Source organism: Taudactylus pleione, unplaced genomic scaffold, assembly GCF_031769625.1.
Source record: "Taudactylus pleione unplaced genomic scaffold, aTauple2 ptg000250l, whole genome shotgun sequence".
Taxonomy (NCBI): Eukaryota; Metazoa; Chordata; class Amphibia; order Anura; family Myobatrachidae; genus Taudactylus; species Taudactylus pleione.
In genome coordinates this window covers 8,509,958-8,526,923 of record NW_028284652.1, presented here as the reverse complement: position 1 = coordinate 8,526,923, position 16,966 = coordinate 8,509,958, and the positions used below count along the sequence as shown (strand labels likewise).

General features: G+C 43.8%; 1 protein-coding gene across 2 annotated transcripts in view; it reads right to left on the bottom strand.

The window, feature by feature from the left end:
- The window catches only part of FERMT3 (FERM domain containing kindlin 3), a 96,404-nt gene that overhangs the window by 66,954 nt on the left and 12,484 nt on the right, over nucleotides 1–16,966 (bottom strand). The window contains exons 1-2 of one of the 2 annotated variants that reach the window (XM_088480068.1): nucleotides 3,789–3,867; nucleotides 536–706 (exon numbers count right to left, since the gene is read on the bottom strand). In XM_088480068.1, coding sequence (XP_088336194.1) covers nucleotides 536–695 — 160 coding nt within the window. In that variant the 5' untranslated portion in view covers nucleotides 696–706; nucleotides 3,789–3,867. Of the gene's footprint in view, nucleotides 1–535; nucleotides 707–3,788; nucleotides 3,868–16,966 lie in introns of those variants that run through there. The other variant, XM_088480069.1, reaches the window with a different exon arrangement.

The following is a 16,966-nucleotide window of genomic DNA, read 5'->3' as shown; positions in this document are numbered from 1 at the left end:
AACTGGCTGCAGTGCAAGGCCCGTACAGAGACACAGGAAATCTGCCCACTCCTCAATTCAGTATCAGAGGTAAATACTGTAATTTATAGCATTCATTACATAATATTACGCTCTATTTTTAAATGCATAAAACATAAGCTATTTTTGTTAATTACAGATTGTGGTGTTAATACAACCAAGGTTCAGTGACAATTACTGTAAAGTTCTGTAATCTATGTATGGTTCCCTGTGGCTTCAATGCAAATAGTCACCTCAGTTGAGTCACTAAGTCCACTCAACTTGTCACTGCTTGTTAGGGTCTTGTGAAGGGATCTTCCTCTTTTTCTATCCCTTAGGTTATTTTTGTCTCTGAAAGTGTCAGGCCCTGATAGGAGTAGGAGGAAGTCACTAACCACAGGGCAGGCCTGGGACAAACTGATTACCCTAAACGGATAGCAGAAATGTGGATCTATGATGCTTATAGATGACGCTGGTAACAGAGGGCTGAAGAAATGGTGATGTGATGGGTTGTACAGTAGGTAAAGTTTAACATTACCTATTTTATCCACCAATTGCAACATGACGCCTCCAATGTGAGTGTCCCCGGTTACTCGGAGGGTTACTGGGTCAGCTTCCTCCCCGAATTCCTCAACGTAGACTCTTAGCTCCCATGAGGAATCTATATATTCTCCACTGGCGGTCTGAATCCCGGCCATCTTCACTCCACCTGTGCACATAAGGAATAGAGGCATTTAGGCCTAGGACACATGGGCCATGTGTAGTCACATCATTTTGATGAATGGCATAACAGACATCTCAGTTCTAGTTAGGTTGCCAAAAAAGTAAAGGAACTTTTATAGGGTAATAATGTGTTACCTACATTTAAGGCAAATAGAGGTCTGTATGGGAGATACCCCAAAATGATGATCAAATATCTAGAATTGGGTAGGAGGTCTCAAGCTAGGCCACGTATATTGCATCATGTGGTATGTTGTAGGCCTCTCTGAATCTAAAGGTATTGTAGCTCCTGGGTGGGTGTGAATTAAACTCTTCCACATCCTGAAAGATCTTTGAGTTCATTTTTGGGGAGAGGGGTGAGGGTAACGGTGGGAGTTTTCTGTGAACACTGGGCCTGATTCAGACTCGCTCGCAAGCGGGTTGATGGTGGCCCAGTGCGCACGCGCGACGTGCGCGAGCCCCAGAGCGAGCACAAAAAGCGCTCGCTCCGGAACTCACTACAAAAGGGGCAGCTGTCGATGTTGATCGACAGCTCGCCCCATTTTGTAGGCATGGTGGGGGGGTGGCTTCACAAACGGAGGCGTTCCCATGCGAACGCCTGCCGTTTGTGGGCGGCCCCACTGACATCACCAGTGAGAGAGCTTCCGGCTCTATTTGAGCCAGAAGCTCTCTGGGGCTTGCGGCCACTAGATCCTACCACAAGGGTCTCGTCGCAAGCCCGATGGTCGCGATGGTCTTGACCACTTTTTAAAAGATCCACAGGTGGTGCTAGTGATTTCACTTGTGATACTGAGGAAATCTGTAAAACAAGTACTGTTAAAGGTTCCTGAGGACGGGAGTTGGGTAACACTGCTATAAGAGAATATTAAATAGAGTGTGAGAATTAGAGAATGTTAGATATGTAGATCTATGGGCCTGATTCAGCAGCAGATGCTAATGCAACGCAGTTGCGATTCCGCACAGATTGCAGCTGCGAAAATATGCTAATGCTTCCAAAGCTTACCTGAGCATAGGCACGTCCACTGCTGCCTTCTCATATCCGTCCAATGTCACGCACCTGCGTAAACATCAGTAACATCGAGGCACATCGGGCAGTCACGCAGCATTTAGGGCAAGCCTGACCAGCCGCAAACACTGCAGCTCTCCTGACACGCAGATCGCTCTCATGCTGCGAAAGCGATCGCAATGGCTAATTTATGCACACCCAGGAAACGTCAGTTAAACATTCAGACACGCCTGCATTTGCCTAACCAGCCCCCCATTACCACCCCCAAACGCTGACCACCTGACACTCACTTTGCCAGTGAAGTTTATGTGAGAGCATAATCGCAATGTAGTAGCTGCGTGTGCACAGTGCAGCATTCGCACATGCGCAATAGCAAACAATTGCTCGATTTGTGAAATTATTGGCATTGTGTCTGCTGCTGAATCAGGCCCTATATTCTGAGACATAGGGTCATATATTCTGGTCGCGTAGGTCATATGATGTCAGCGCTGGAGTAGTGCAATTTTCTCCCCTGTGCTGGACCCGTCCCCTGAGCATGTGACATCATGACATCACGCGGGGGGGGGGACCAGGCTGCCGGCAGCAGAAAGAAGGGCACTTCCTGGAGCTCTAGGGGATGCAGGTTGCTGTTGTAGACTCCCTGCAAGCCAAATAAAGGTGCCGCGGTGCAGCAACAGTGCCATCCCCAGAGCTCTGCTCCCTGGATGGTGGCACTGCTTGCACACCCCTAGTTATTGCCCTGTATGACGGACCTTGCATAAATACATTATAATCTTAAACAGCATTTAACCTTTTCCTTCTATGCATTACTTAATCTATGTGTTAGCATTTATAAATGAATTATCTGCACCTTATTGACCATCCCCTACTTCCTTGTACAACTGCCTCATTGCCACATTTAGCTAAACAATACAATACTGTACACACAGAAATTAAGGTAATATATTCATATCACATCTGTAGGAACTGTAACTAAATCATCTTTATGGGTTAGAATTGCATTTTTGGAGATAATATTAATAATATTGCACACACAAACATATCATGTCACAGTAATATTTGAAATGATGATTTGCTGTGGCCACACCTATTCACAGGAAATACATAGCAAGTAAATTCTCTATTTCCTGAAATGAGATTGTTCCGTTCTGTAGATTCAATTATCAAAAATGGTAAACGTAATATGTTTGTTCTAACAGTAATGTTTTACTGTGATAATTCTGGATCTCATCTCCAACACTTTGGTTTTGCACTGAGGAGGAAAAATCTTAACAGATGCTTTGTATAAATGTGTTAACAATATATCAAAGCCACAATAGAACCACCCCTTTCATTAAATGATCTTTACCAGTTATTGGGGGAGATGTATTAATGGCGACATCGCCGATGCGGTACATCCCCCTTGACTTCGCGTACATACCGCAGTATGTACCAAGGATTTCGCAAAGGACAGCTCTCTCGATGAGAGCTGTCTTTTGCGATGCTGCCGGGCAGAGGGACTTCCGGGTTGAACACCCAGAAGTCCTTCTGCGCATGCGCAGAAGGCCGCGATTCGCGGGGGCTCATGGGAGGGATCCGATCGGATCCCTCCCGGCCCTGAGCGTCGCGTTAAGAAGCCCATAGGCTTCTATTGGGTAACGCCACCTGAAGGTGGCGTTACCTAGCAACCAGGGCCGTTTCTTCCATTGGGCTTTTTGGGCAGCTGCCCAAGGGCCCAAAGCTTCAAGGGGCCCGCCAGCCCCCCTGCAGCTGCGGCCAGTTTGTGCTTTTTTTTTTTTAACTCACTGTGTTTCGATCCACCAGATGCCTACCTCCCCCTCCTCCCACCCTCCGCCCCCCTTCGATTTGCACAGACAGCCCTGGAACTGCTGATAGAAGTATGTTAGAAGTATGTCTATGCTATTTTTGTAGTCAGTACAGTCAGCGGCTGTACAGCGGGGGAGTGGCTTGAACACTGCAAGTGCATGACTGCAGGAGTCACACAGCCACACACTCCAGAGCCCTGCAGTGCTGCCCGCCTACCCTGTATAACGCCGCATCCAATCTGAAGTTCGGCTGCTCTCACCTTGACTGCTGCTGCTCCTAGGTTGCTGCTGGATGGAACTCCGGTCCCTGCTCCCCACCTCGTCTCCGCTCCCTCTGTGCTTCTCCTCCTGATTCCCGACCTCCTCACTTGACTGATGCTGCTCCTGGCTCTCACAGGGTTGCGGGTGGGCAGAACTCCAGTCCCTGCTCTCCCCCTCCTCTCCTCTCGACTGCTGATACGCCCCTGGGAAGGAGATTGGTGACAGCGTCTGCAACGGATCTACAGCACTGCAGGAAGCACGGTCAGTAATAGATAATGCCACGGCATTGTAGAGGCATGTCGTGGGTGGACAGAGGAGGCTGGCTGTGCCTTTCAGACTACATTGCACTGGGCAACGGTACTGTCAGTTTCCTGTGGAGGCCTAAAGTATGTATGTATGTGTGTGTGTGTGTGTGTGTGTGTGTGTTTTTCCTGTGGGGGCCTATGTGTGTGTGTGTGTGTGTTTCCTGTGGGGGGCTGGGGGCCTATGTGTGTGTTTCCTGTGGGGGCCTACTCTTTGTGTGTGTGTGTGTGTGTGTGTGTGTGTGTGTGTGTGTGTGTGTGTGTGTGTGTGTGTGTGTGTGTGTGTGTGTGTTTCCTGTGGGGGCCTACTGTATGTGGGGGCCCACTGTATATGTGTGTGTGTGTTTCCTGTGGGGGCCTACTGTATGTGTGTTTCCTGTGGGGGCCTATGTGTGTGTGTTGCCTGTGGGGGCCTATGTGTGTGTGTTGCCTGTGGGGGCCTACTGTGTGTGTGTTTCCTGTGGGGGCCTACTCTGTGTGTTTCCTGTGGGGGCCTATGTGTGTGTGATTTTCATACCCCCACTTCAAAATTTCCACTTCGACCACTGTATGTGTGTGTATGTATATATATATATATATATATTATATATATATATCACACCTACCTTTACAAATGCCCAGCCTGTCCCTGAAGGAGAACAGAACACTGCTCAAAACTAATATCAATAATGGGACAGTTAGTCAAGATTTAGAAAAGAGAAGGGGTTGGGGGGCATGGTTCTGCATAGCATATGGGGGGTGATTCAGACATGGACGCAGTTACAGTAGCATCTGCGACTTTTGTCACAGCTGCTACTGCGTCTTTATTTTAATGCCGCGGCCAATGGGCAATCTATTGAGACACCCACCAGCAGCAACGTGAATCAGGAGATATGCAAACAATATTGCACTATCAGCGGACCAACGGACTCGCCAACAGATATTGCACCTGCCTATAATAAGCGCAACTGCCTCTTTTAGATCCAGTCACCAACACGTCCCCGTCTGTTAGCCACCCTCCCAGTTACCACTCAGGAAAGCCTACCGAAATTGCATGGATCTCCATGCAATTTAATTGGTACGTATGCGCAGTGATCCTTGAATACACACACAGAGGGAAAACAAAGAATGCTTTTGCACAATACTTTTCCCCCATAGTGTGCAGTTACAATATAATTAATTGGTGGGAACATCACATTTGTTAGAACTAATTTACTTTAATAAAGGTATATATTTTTTTTATATTTAAACTGATTTTGTTGAAAGTGCTACTAAATCTAAAGGTTTAATTTTATTGACCATTTCAATTTTTTCCCCGTGAATGGGTGGGTAGGGGCCCCAGTGCATTGCTTTGCCCAGGGCCCATATTGCTGTTAAGACAGCCCTGCTAGCAACACGAAGCAGCAGAATGCAGCACATTCTGCTGCTTAATACATACGGGGAATGCGGTAAAACCCCCGAAAACTGCATTTTCGGAGGTTTTACTGCATTTTTGCCATTAATACATCTCCCCCTTTGTACCCAAATACTGCCAAATTTATCCTGCGAAAAAGAGTGTTTCTTATAGTAACCAATCAGATTCCAGCTATCTTTTATCTAGTACATTTTACAAAATGATACCTACAATTTGCAGGGGCGGATTGGTAACTGAAATTGGCCATGGAAAAAAAATCTCAAAGTTAAGTCATATAGGCAGAACCGAATCAAAAGTAGAAGGGCCACAATACAAATTTAGCCAGACTTAGAATACCATTAGCCCTAGCTACAGAACAATACAGAGAGCTTGCATATGACCACCATACAATACAAACAGCATTTTCATGGCCGCCATACAGCACAGACAACATTCATGTGTCTATTGTACAGTACAGACTGCATCTTTGGTACTGCCATACAGTACAGACTGTATCGTAGTGACCATAATAATGTACAGACAACATACCAGCCACCCATGCAACACAGACAGTATGCAGTGGCTGCCATACAGCACAGACAACATCCCAGTAATCAACATTCAGTACAGACAGCATCCCAGTGACTGCCATACAGCACAGACAGTATACCAGTGACCATCATACAGCACAGACAGCATTTTAGTGATCACCATAAATTACAGACAGCATTCCAGTAACTGCAATACAACACAGATAGCATCATCATGACCACCGTGCAGAACAGACAGCATCCCAGTGACTGCCACACAGTATTCCAGTGACCACCATACCACACAGAAATTCATCCCAGTGACCACCACACAGCACAGATAGCATCCCAGAGACTTCCATATAAAACAGATATCATCCCAGTGACCGCTATACAGTATAGGCAACATCCCAGCATTCTTAAAACAAATAAATTCACAGAATGTAAATAAATAAATTTAAATTAGGCGCCCAAACAAAAATCCTGATACCAAGCAAACATTACTCCACTTCCTTTTAGCTCACACATGACAAAATACAATTGCTAAAATACAGTCCATCATTATAGATGCCAAAATCTACCTCTATGTTATTATTTGTTTCTAATTATGTCGTCAAAATTTATGATTTGTACATTCTAGTATTGCTACACCAGTATTGTTTTTTTTTAATTACTATTATTTTCAATATACATCATATTATTTTATAGAGATGTGCACCGACCAGTGTCGGACTGGGGCATGAAGGGGAATTCAGTGATAGGGGCCCATACTTATAGGTCTGGGCCCTTTTAAATATAAACAGTTATATAGTAAATACTGCTAGTGAATGCATGATAATGTACCAGATTAATAACAGCAATGTATCGTAGTAAATACGCAATAGTCCTGTGCAGTATAATTCAAGTGCACAGTCTGGAACCTGTTCCCTAAAGAAGGGGGTGGGCCCTCATGGGGCCCACCGGGGGTTTCCCCTGTAGCCCGTGGGCCAATCCGACCCTGGCGCCGACCCCCATGTTTTGGTTTTGCAAAACCACCCTCACGTGTTTTCGCTTTGGTTTTGGATCTGTATTTAAAAAAAAACAATAATATTTTTAAAAAAAACAGCTAAAATGACGTCACATTAACCAGTTACCATGCAATCCAAAAACCGAGTTTGATTTTTAAATCCGAGTTCCGAACCGTGGGAATATCTGAACTGGGACTACGGTTGACTCAGTACCCCAAAGTGATTCCGAACTCAGATTCGGTTTAATTCGGTTGTTGTTGGTTTTCTGAGAATCGGACCCACACATTTCTATTATTTTATAACTTCTTCCCTATTTTAGCAATCCACACTGACATTACATTTTAGATAATTAAATTTTGGATCCAAATAAGACACTTTTGAAACAAGGGTCTTGTAAACTATCTACAGTACAGTATATAGCAGATGGTTACCTGTATGCAGTGCCAGATTAAGGTCTGCATGGTCCTTCATGAAGGGCCTATTGTGTGCCGCTGCAGGTATGACCAGCATTGGCACCTGTCTTGAACCACTTTATAGTGGAGCTACTAAAATAAATTGATGGAGGTTTTTTGTAAAACAGTGAAAACTGTATGGTATGCTTTTTCTTAACCCCCTAGAATAGTTTAGATTAATAAGAAAAGAACAAAAAGATCTTAAAATTGTTCACAGCAAATTGCCATATAAATATACATTTTCATCCCACATCCGTAACCACTGTAGTAAAATAATAAATTAACTGCCTTCTTAGGTGTTGCCTTTTAATAGAAAAAAAAATGGCAAAACTGGACCAGGACAGTAAGGATTAACTTTGACATAGGACGATTTTGTGCATCCCCACTCTGGCAAGAAACTTAAATCAATTACATTCATATCTGCAGTAGCAGTTATATGATCTATTTTATTAGATATCCATAAGGATTCCTCTACATCGGTGTGTGTAAATATACAGAGAATATATATATACACACACACACACATATATATTATATATATATATAATTTCCGAAAATCCGGCACTCGGTAGGGCTAGTGCAGCTGAGTGTGCTCGTGTGATTGTTTAACATGTAGTTATGAGGGTCCCGAACAAAACAAGTCCCAACACGGCACTACTAGTACAAAGTTATTGTATTAAAGGTAGTTAGTACATGTCAATACTTGCATCACATCTTCAACATGATAAACGGTGCATCCACAGCATAATGTGCAACGTGATGTTTCGGGATCAGCAGACCCCGTCCTCAAGCTGCTGTGGTCTGTGAGTAGCAAATGACTAATAAACAAGAAGAGAATGTGTCTACAACACTTACCTATATCCTCTACTGGCTGCGTATGTGCCAAACCCGGAGACCGGCCACGCTGCTTCGTCCGTCGGGTGTAATGGGAGTGTGTATGGATGCGCTGGTAATTCCTGATGCCTTATTTTTAGCACTATATATAAAGGGAATAACGGCATAATGCCGGGATAAAGGCAGGAGGAAAAGGAAATATATTTTGTAAATGCCAAATAAGAACCAAATAGAAGCTACCACAATACATGGGTCATGATAAATCGATATACTAATCGAGCAGGGATATGAAACTGGAAAGTGCGGCATAAATAAACCAGCGCATCCATACACACTGCCATTACACCACTGTTGTTATCCAGTAGCCACATCCCGGAGCCGGAGACAGCGTCCAGGTTGCTTAGCAACTACTTGACGCATCACGCTCACGTCATCGGTGTGAGACCCGACGGACGAAGCAGCATGGCCGGTCTCCGGGTTTGGCACATACGCAGCCAGTAGAGGATATAGGTAAGTGTTGTAGACACATTCTCTTCTTGTTTATTAGTCATTTGCTACTCACAGACCACAGCAGCTTGAGGACGGGGTCTGCTGATCCAGAAACGTCACGTTGCACATTATGCTGTGGATGCACCGTTTATCATGTTGAAGATGTGATGCAAGTATTGACATGTACTAACTACCTTTAATACAATAACTTTGTACTAGTAGTGCCGTGTTGGGACTTGTTTTGTTCGGGACCCTCATAACTACATGTTAAACAATCACACAAGCACACTCAGCTGCACTAGCCCTACCGAGTGCCGGATTTTCGGAAATTGTGTAACCGGAGCACCATTTGGTATACTCCAAGTATCCAGGCACCAACAGCACTTAATTTCATTTGTACTTTTACCAATATTCTACATCAGCTGCGTTACAGGAACATACAGGCAGTATGGACCAGGCTGAATCATTACCAAGAGAAGTATCCATATTCATGGGTTTTTCATTGCAACAAGGAGATACACTTAGCTTCACGGAAGCAGAAGCTAATAAAATCTTGTTTGAGGAAAATATTATAACATCACAAGCAGACGATACAGTGGAGGAAGTATACCATGAATTGTTAAAGATGCGCAAGAGGGAAATCGATTATTTATTACACGGATCCACGTTATCAGATTATTTCCATCAAAAGTTGATTCCAAGGGGATTTAGAGTTAAGAACATTCCCACAATCGGACGGATGAATCCAGAATTTTGCAGACGCTGGATTTCAGTATTGAACAAATGCAGTTTCGACTTGATGTTACTTGTCATTGAGGAAGCAGGGAAAGAGTTAAAAACAGTACGAACAAAAATAGAGGACCTTCGAATTAAATATGAGACCACATTACAGGAACCGAATAACACCTCTTGGTGGCTTAAGTTGAACCAACAAATAGAAAATTATAGAAAAGATCTATTAAAATTCAAAAGATCCAAATTAACAACAGTACAAGCCGATTATGAGGAGCATTGCGTGTACAGATGGATCATAGGAGCAGAACCACAAGGTAATTTTGTCAAATTTTCCCATAGACCTATTTGGCGCCAACGACGTGATAGATCCAATAAAGAACAGAATACCAGCAACAGCGATAGCGACTTCGTCGTTGCGGACTCTGATGAGCCGAACACTTCACAGAGACCCCCTTTAGGGGCACGAACAAGAGCGCGAGACGAAATAAGTACAAATCTACCCGAAGAGGGAGACAAACAGAGAGGATCCACAAAGCCAAAATCCAAAAAGAAAAATTAGTGTTTAACTTATCCACCAGACCATTAACCAGTACTGAAGAAAATTTGTTGAATAAAGGACTCTCGTTCGTCCCCACCAACAAACATAACTCCTTTGAATGGCAAACTGATTTACACAAGATGTCCAGAAAATTGAGATTACGTGAACACTATCAGAACTCAGAAAATATGCAGACAAATCAGGAGACAATCCATCCTGCCATCAGAAAACATTTGAAATCTAAATTCGACCCCTTATCTACTAATTCCTCCACAAAAACATACACGCGTCTTCTTAATGACTCTGTTCATAGATATACAGCGACACCAGCTAAAGTATATCCGAATCTCAATAAACAGGAATTTGCGGCATTAACTACATTAAAAAACGACAACACCATTACCATACGTCCCGCCGACAAGGGGGGAGGTATAGTGATTCAAAACATGTCTGACTACAAGGCTGAAATAGAAAGACAATTGAAGCAGAAGGACACATATGAATTATTACCAGGTGATCCAACAGCAAAGTTTTCCAAGGAATTGCACAACATACTAGAGGAAGCCCATCACAATAATCACATAACTGCGAAGGAACAAAGAGCACTACACCCGGAGCACCCAGTAGTGCCTATTCTATACACGGTCCCCAAGGTGCACAAAAGCTTATCCAATCCCCCTGGCAGACCTATCATCTCTGCCAGGGGATCATTATTTCAACCAACAGCGGAATATTTGGACGCATTGTTGCAGCCGCACGTCATCAAACAACGGACTTATTTGAAGGATACCACCACATTTTTAAAGAAATTGGAAGACTTCACCGTTTTGGATAATACAGTGATTATGTGTACGATGGATGTTTCCTCGCTCTATACTTCTATTCCTCACACAGAAGGTCTTCAGGCAATGCGAAGCTTTATTGAACAATTGGATACACCATTAGGTTTAGATCATGATACTTTCTTAATATTACTACGTCTCATTTTGGTAAGAAACTATTTAATGTATAATGGACAATACTATCTTCAAAAATCGGGATGCGCAATGGGGTCCAGTGTGGCCCCTTCTTATGCGAACGTATATATGTTCCAACAAGAACAACAATTCTTTTTTGAGAGACAGGATTTTTCACAACATATTGTTTGGTACACCCGCTTCATAGATGACTTATTCATCTTATGGAAGGGAGGGCCGGAACTCTTTCAGCTCATGATGGAAAGCATTAATAAATTACCATCTCCTATAAAATTCACTTATACATATAGCAAAACATCTATAAATTTTTTAGATGTGACAGTACAGTTGAATGGAGGCAAATTATCCACGAGGGTGCATTATAAAACAACGGACCGCAATTCCCTTTTGGAAGCAAGCAGTCATCACCCCCAAGCGCTCAAAAAGGGACTACCATTGTCACAGATGTTACGAGTGGCTAGAATAACTAGCGACCCCAAAGAACTACCGGGGGCCCTAGATGTGGTGGTCAATAAATTTTTACAACGTGGATACAGCTTATCCTTACTGCGTGAAAATCAAGCCAAAGTATTACAGATGGATAGACATAGTCTCTTACAAAAATCTAATCAAGCACAGCAGCAGGAAAGATTTATTTGGAGCACTCGGTTTTCCACAGCCAGTCCAATCATCCCACGGGCAACCAAGGCACTGTGGCCTATTATTTCTACGGATTCTTCACTGCGTAGCTTACAGCACACTCGACCTATGACCTGTTATAAAAGAGGCAAAAACCTAAGGGATTTCTTAGTTAAACCCGATGTCACACAGTATGTCCAACCTACAGGCATTTTTGGCCAAGTGAAAAAACCGGGATGCTACCGGTGCCCATCATGTGTTACATGTAACCATCTGATCACTGGTTCTAGCTTTAATCATCCCCATACGGGGGTTTCCATCAACATTAAACATGTTCTCAATTGTACATCTAAGTATGTAATTTATTACATTACTTGCCCGTGCGGCTTGTTTTATGTGGGCATGACCAGCAGAACTTTTAGAGAACGAATGGCCCTCCATCGCTCAGCTATCAATAAAGCCATTACGGGCGGACAAATGGACCAACCGGTGGCCAAACATTTCCAACAGAAACAACATCCTCTCTCATCGCTCAGGTATCAAATAATCGATCAAGTACCCCCCTTGAAGAGAGGAGGCGATAGAAATACCATCCTTTTAAGATTGGAATCGCGGTGGATTTATAGACTCAACACTCTGCAACCTGCTGGACTGAACGAAAAAATAAATTGGAACGCTTTTTAGTGACATTTGTATAATAGCGTTCCTTACATAGTTCGCATCTTTTTTGAGGATTTTTCATTTTTTTGCAATTTCTTGATTTTATATGTATTTTGTTTTTGTTTTTTTGTCAACTGTTGATTTCACTATCATAGCATTTAGTAGTCAGACACATAGTTTATAGCCTGACTAGTCAGGCTTCATTATTAACATCCTTTTAGTTTATTTATGCCGCACTTTCCAGTTTCATATCCCTGCTCGATTAGTATATCAATTTATCATGACCCATGTATTGTGGTAGCTTCTATTTGGTTCTTATTTGGCATTTACAAAATATATTTCCTTTTCCTCCTGCCTTTATCCCGGCATTATGCCGTTATTCCCTTTATATATAGTGCTAAAAATAAGGCATCAGGAATTACCAGCGCATCCATACACACTGCCATTACACCACTGTTGTTATTCAGTAGCCACATCCCGGAGCCGGAGACAGCGTCCAGGTTGCTTAGCAACTACTTGACGCATCACGCTCACGTCATCGGTGTGAGACCTGACGGACGAAGCAGCGTGGCCGGTCTCCGGGTTTGGCACATACGCAGCCAGTAGAGGATATAGGTAAGTGTTGTAGACACATTCTCTTCTTGTTTATTAGTCATTTGCTACTCACAGACCACAGCAGCTTGAGGACGGGGTCTGCTGATCCCGAAACGTCACGTTGCACATTATGCTGTGGATGCACCGTTTATCATGTTGAAGATGTGATGCAAGTATTGACATGTACTAACTACCTTTAATACAATAACTTTGTACTAGTAGTGCCGTGTTGGGACTTGTTTTGTTTGGGACCCTCAGAACTACATATATATATATATATATATATATATGGTTAGATAGATAGATAATGCAAAGAACATTGCAGTGACTACCATATAATATAGAGAGCATCACAGTGGCCACAGATAATACAGAGAACATTTCAGTTACCGACATATAATACAGAGAACATTGCAGTGACTGCAATATAGTACAGAGGACATCACAGTGACCTCCATATAATGCAGAGGACATCACAGTGACTGTCATAGATTATAGAGAACATCACAGTGACCTCCATATAATGCAGAGAACATCACAGTGACTGCCATATAATATAGAGAGCATTGCAGTGACCAACATAAAATGTAGACAACATTGTCGTGACTGCCATATAATACAAAGAGCTTTACAGTGACTGACATATAAAATCGTGACTGCCATACAATACAGAGCATCGGTGCCTGCCATAATACACCAAGCATTCAAGTGACCACTACAAAGAACATAGCAGTAACCACAATATAACATAAAGGAGCTCATTCAGAGCTGCTCACAAAATGCGAGCGCTTGCTCTGTGTCACAATCCGGTGAAAGTGATCCTCTGTGGAGGACAGTGAGCCGGGGGGTTCAGGTGACTATCGGAGTGACTGTGGCTAGGTCTCCTATTTGCGGCCGAACCCAGGTTTGGCTAGACTTGCCCAGAGGCGCGGAGTCTAACTCACTTGGTGGTTTTCTCCAGTGACCCCTCCAATTGGGATTTGGTTTTCCGCTGCACCAAGTGAGCAGGTCTCGGCCCTCTGGACAGGTACCTGGGAATGGCAGAAGACCGGAACTATATTATGTTAAGTTATTGCTAGAACACTGGAGATACACTGGAACACAATTAGAAATCCTGATCACCGGCTTGCATGAGATTACTGAGAAAGTACTAAGAATCACTAAGAAATCCAGGAGCTGACTAGCTCAGCAGCTCAGGGAGATGTGGACACAGGCAGGTACTGGAGTTTGCTAAATATGCAGGAAAACACAACATATACTAGGGATTGCACATACAAGAGTAGAGTGGACTCAAGGAATATATTGGGAATGCTAGAAATGTGGTACTGGACAAAGGCCAAATACTGGGAGAGCTAGAAATGCTGGTACTGGGCAAAGGCAAAATACTGGGAGAGCTAGAAATGCTGGTACTGGGCAAAGGCAAAATACTGGGAATAATTATATATGCAGGTGCAGATTGCACAGACAAGACATATAGAGAAGATAGGCATACACTGGGAGAGTGCTAACTGCAAGTGCAGATTTGCACTGACAAGACACAGAGCAGATTGACACAGACATGTGCTGGGGGGGTCCAGCTGTGAGCTAATTAATACCAGTAGGTAATCTGACACTTCAGTGATAGAGGGTAATAGCCACAGGAAAGCTGCAATAGAATTAGCAGCACATATACAAAGACACACAGGGAAGGGACATGAAACACTGAAGTACTGTGAGAAAGCTAAAGTCTCAGAGTAAGGTTTAGCATGGAAGCTAATACAGGAAACTGGGAAACTGTGAGCAGGCTGAAGCAACACGCTGAAGGATTTAGCACAAAGCAACAGTGGGAGTAACACAGGCACTTGGAATAACGAAGTTGAACAGCATCTTCCTGGAGTTCTGGAGGCAGATTTATACCCAGGGGTAGCAGATTACTGGAGCACAGCATCAGCTGACTGAAATCATGCTACCATAGGTTAGGAGTACTGTCACATGAGAGGAACTGTCATGGCGGCGCCCATGATGGGAACTCTGATCCCCAGCACACACAGCCAACCATGGAAGCTCGCAAAAAGCACCTAAGGCAGAATACTCAGCCCCACATCCATCACTGCACCAGACGTCTGACCGCAAGGAAGTCAGGGGAAGCCGGCAAAGGAGGTGAGAGAGGCCGATCCTTGGCTGAACCCTGACAGTACCCCCTCCTTTTAGGGTGGGCACCGAACACCCATAAAGGCTCAACTGGAGCTCCTCAGAAAGACACAAAAAAATATATATATTTGAAAAACACAGGAAACTCGAAAATCTTTATTGAAGATACAATAAGAACTGGAAAATTTAGAAGAACAAGGTTCCCAATACCAGATGGTTTCTGAGACTAATAATTGGAAGAAATAGTCAACTTGGTCCAAGAAAGGTTGGTCACCAGGAAGTCATCGATTCTTCTTCTTTTTCCGAGACTTTTTCAAACCACTTGAAGAAGAAGAAGACTTAAGTTGCAAAGTGTCTTTCATGGGAACTACCGAAATTGTTTTTTCATCGTACTCAGGATCATAGTCAGAATCTGTGTTATAATTCATCATCCTTATGCCTCCTTGAGTCTTATCCTTCTGGACAGGTTGTTTTTGTACTGGATCTTTTTGAGAAGGACTCAAAGAAATGCATCTGAGCTTAATAGCAGAGGGTGGTACCCCAGAACTGGAGACTTTGTTGAGATGAGGATCCTCGAGAGAACTGTAAGGATAAGTTGGACCAAATTCTTTAATGACTGCCGCAGAAAAGGCTACTAAATCTGACAGCATCGGATCCTTTGAATCATAAATAGGCTCAACCCAGTCCCAAGCTTTACCTCGGAAAGATGAAATTATAAATTTTACTACATTAGTAGGCTTGATTTCAGACCATGGAGAGGATTTCATAATTGCGATGAAATGATCCACCAAAGCATAATACTGCGTTATATCTCCATAAAAAAAAATGGACATAGAAACATCAGATGGATCCTGAGGTATACCTTTAAATGTAGTGGTAGCTCATCTTGTGAACCTCTTAACGGATTGAGCACTAAAGCATTTGACTTTGACACAACACTAGAAGATTCTTCCTTGAGTAAAGAACCGGAGATCTTTCCTTGGGATACAGATTTTGAAATCCCTTTTTGAGATGTAAAACTTGAGACTTTCTCCTGGACTATGAGACTTGATACCCCCTGCCAGGGTACATAACTAGAAACCTCCTCTGGAGGTATGATGCTTGAACCCCCATCTTGGGGAGTAACACTTGGAAACCCTTGTTCTTGGGACACAAGACTTGAGACCCCCTCCTGGGGTAAGACACTTGAACTCTTCTTCGGAAATGTAATACTCGAAATCCCCCCCTGGGGGATGGCACTAGGAATCCCATCCTGGGGTGAGACACTTGAAGTCCCCTCCAGGGGAATAATGCCACGAACCCCATCTTGGGGCATTACACTGGGAACCCCATCCTGGGGTAAAACACTTGAATTCCCCTCCTGGGGTATAACACTGGGAACCCCATCTTGGGATGAGGCACTTGAATTCCCCTCCTGGGGTATAACACTGGGAACCCCATCTTGGGATGAGACACTTGAAATCCCCTCCTGGGGTTTAACACTGGGAATCCCATCTTGGGATGAGGCACTTGAAATCCCCTCCTGGGGTATAACACTGGGAATCCCATCTTGAGGTATAACACTTGGAACCCCATCCTGGGGTGAGACACTTGAAATCCCCTCCTGGGGTGAGGAAACTGAAACCCCCTCTTGGGGTGCGAAGCTTGAAACCCCCTCCTGGGGTGAAGAACTTGAAATAAGGACTTTCTCTTGAAACGTAACACTTGAAATCCCCTCCTGGGGTATAACACTGGAAACCCCATCCTGGGGTAGGATACTTGGACCCTTGTCCTGGGGTGAAGAACTTGAAACAAGAACTTTCTCTTGAAACGTAACACTGGAAATCCCCTCCTGGGGTATTACACTGGGAACCCCATCCTGGGGTGAGACACTTGAAGTCCCCTCTATGGGAAGGACACTAGGAACCCTCTCTCTGGGTAAGAGGCTTGAAACCCCCTC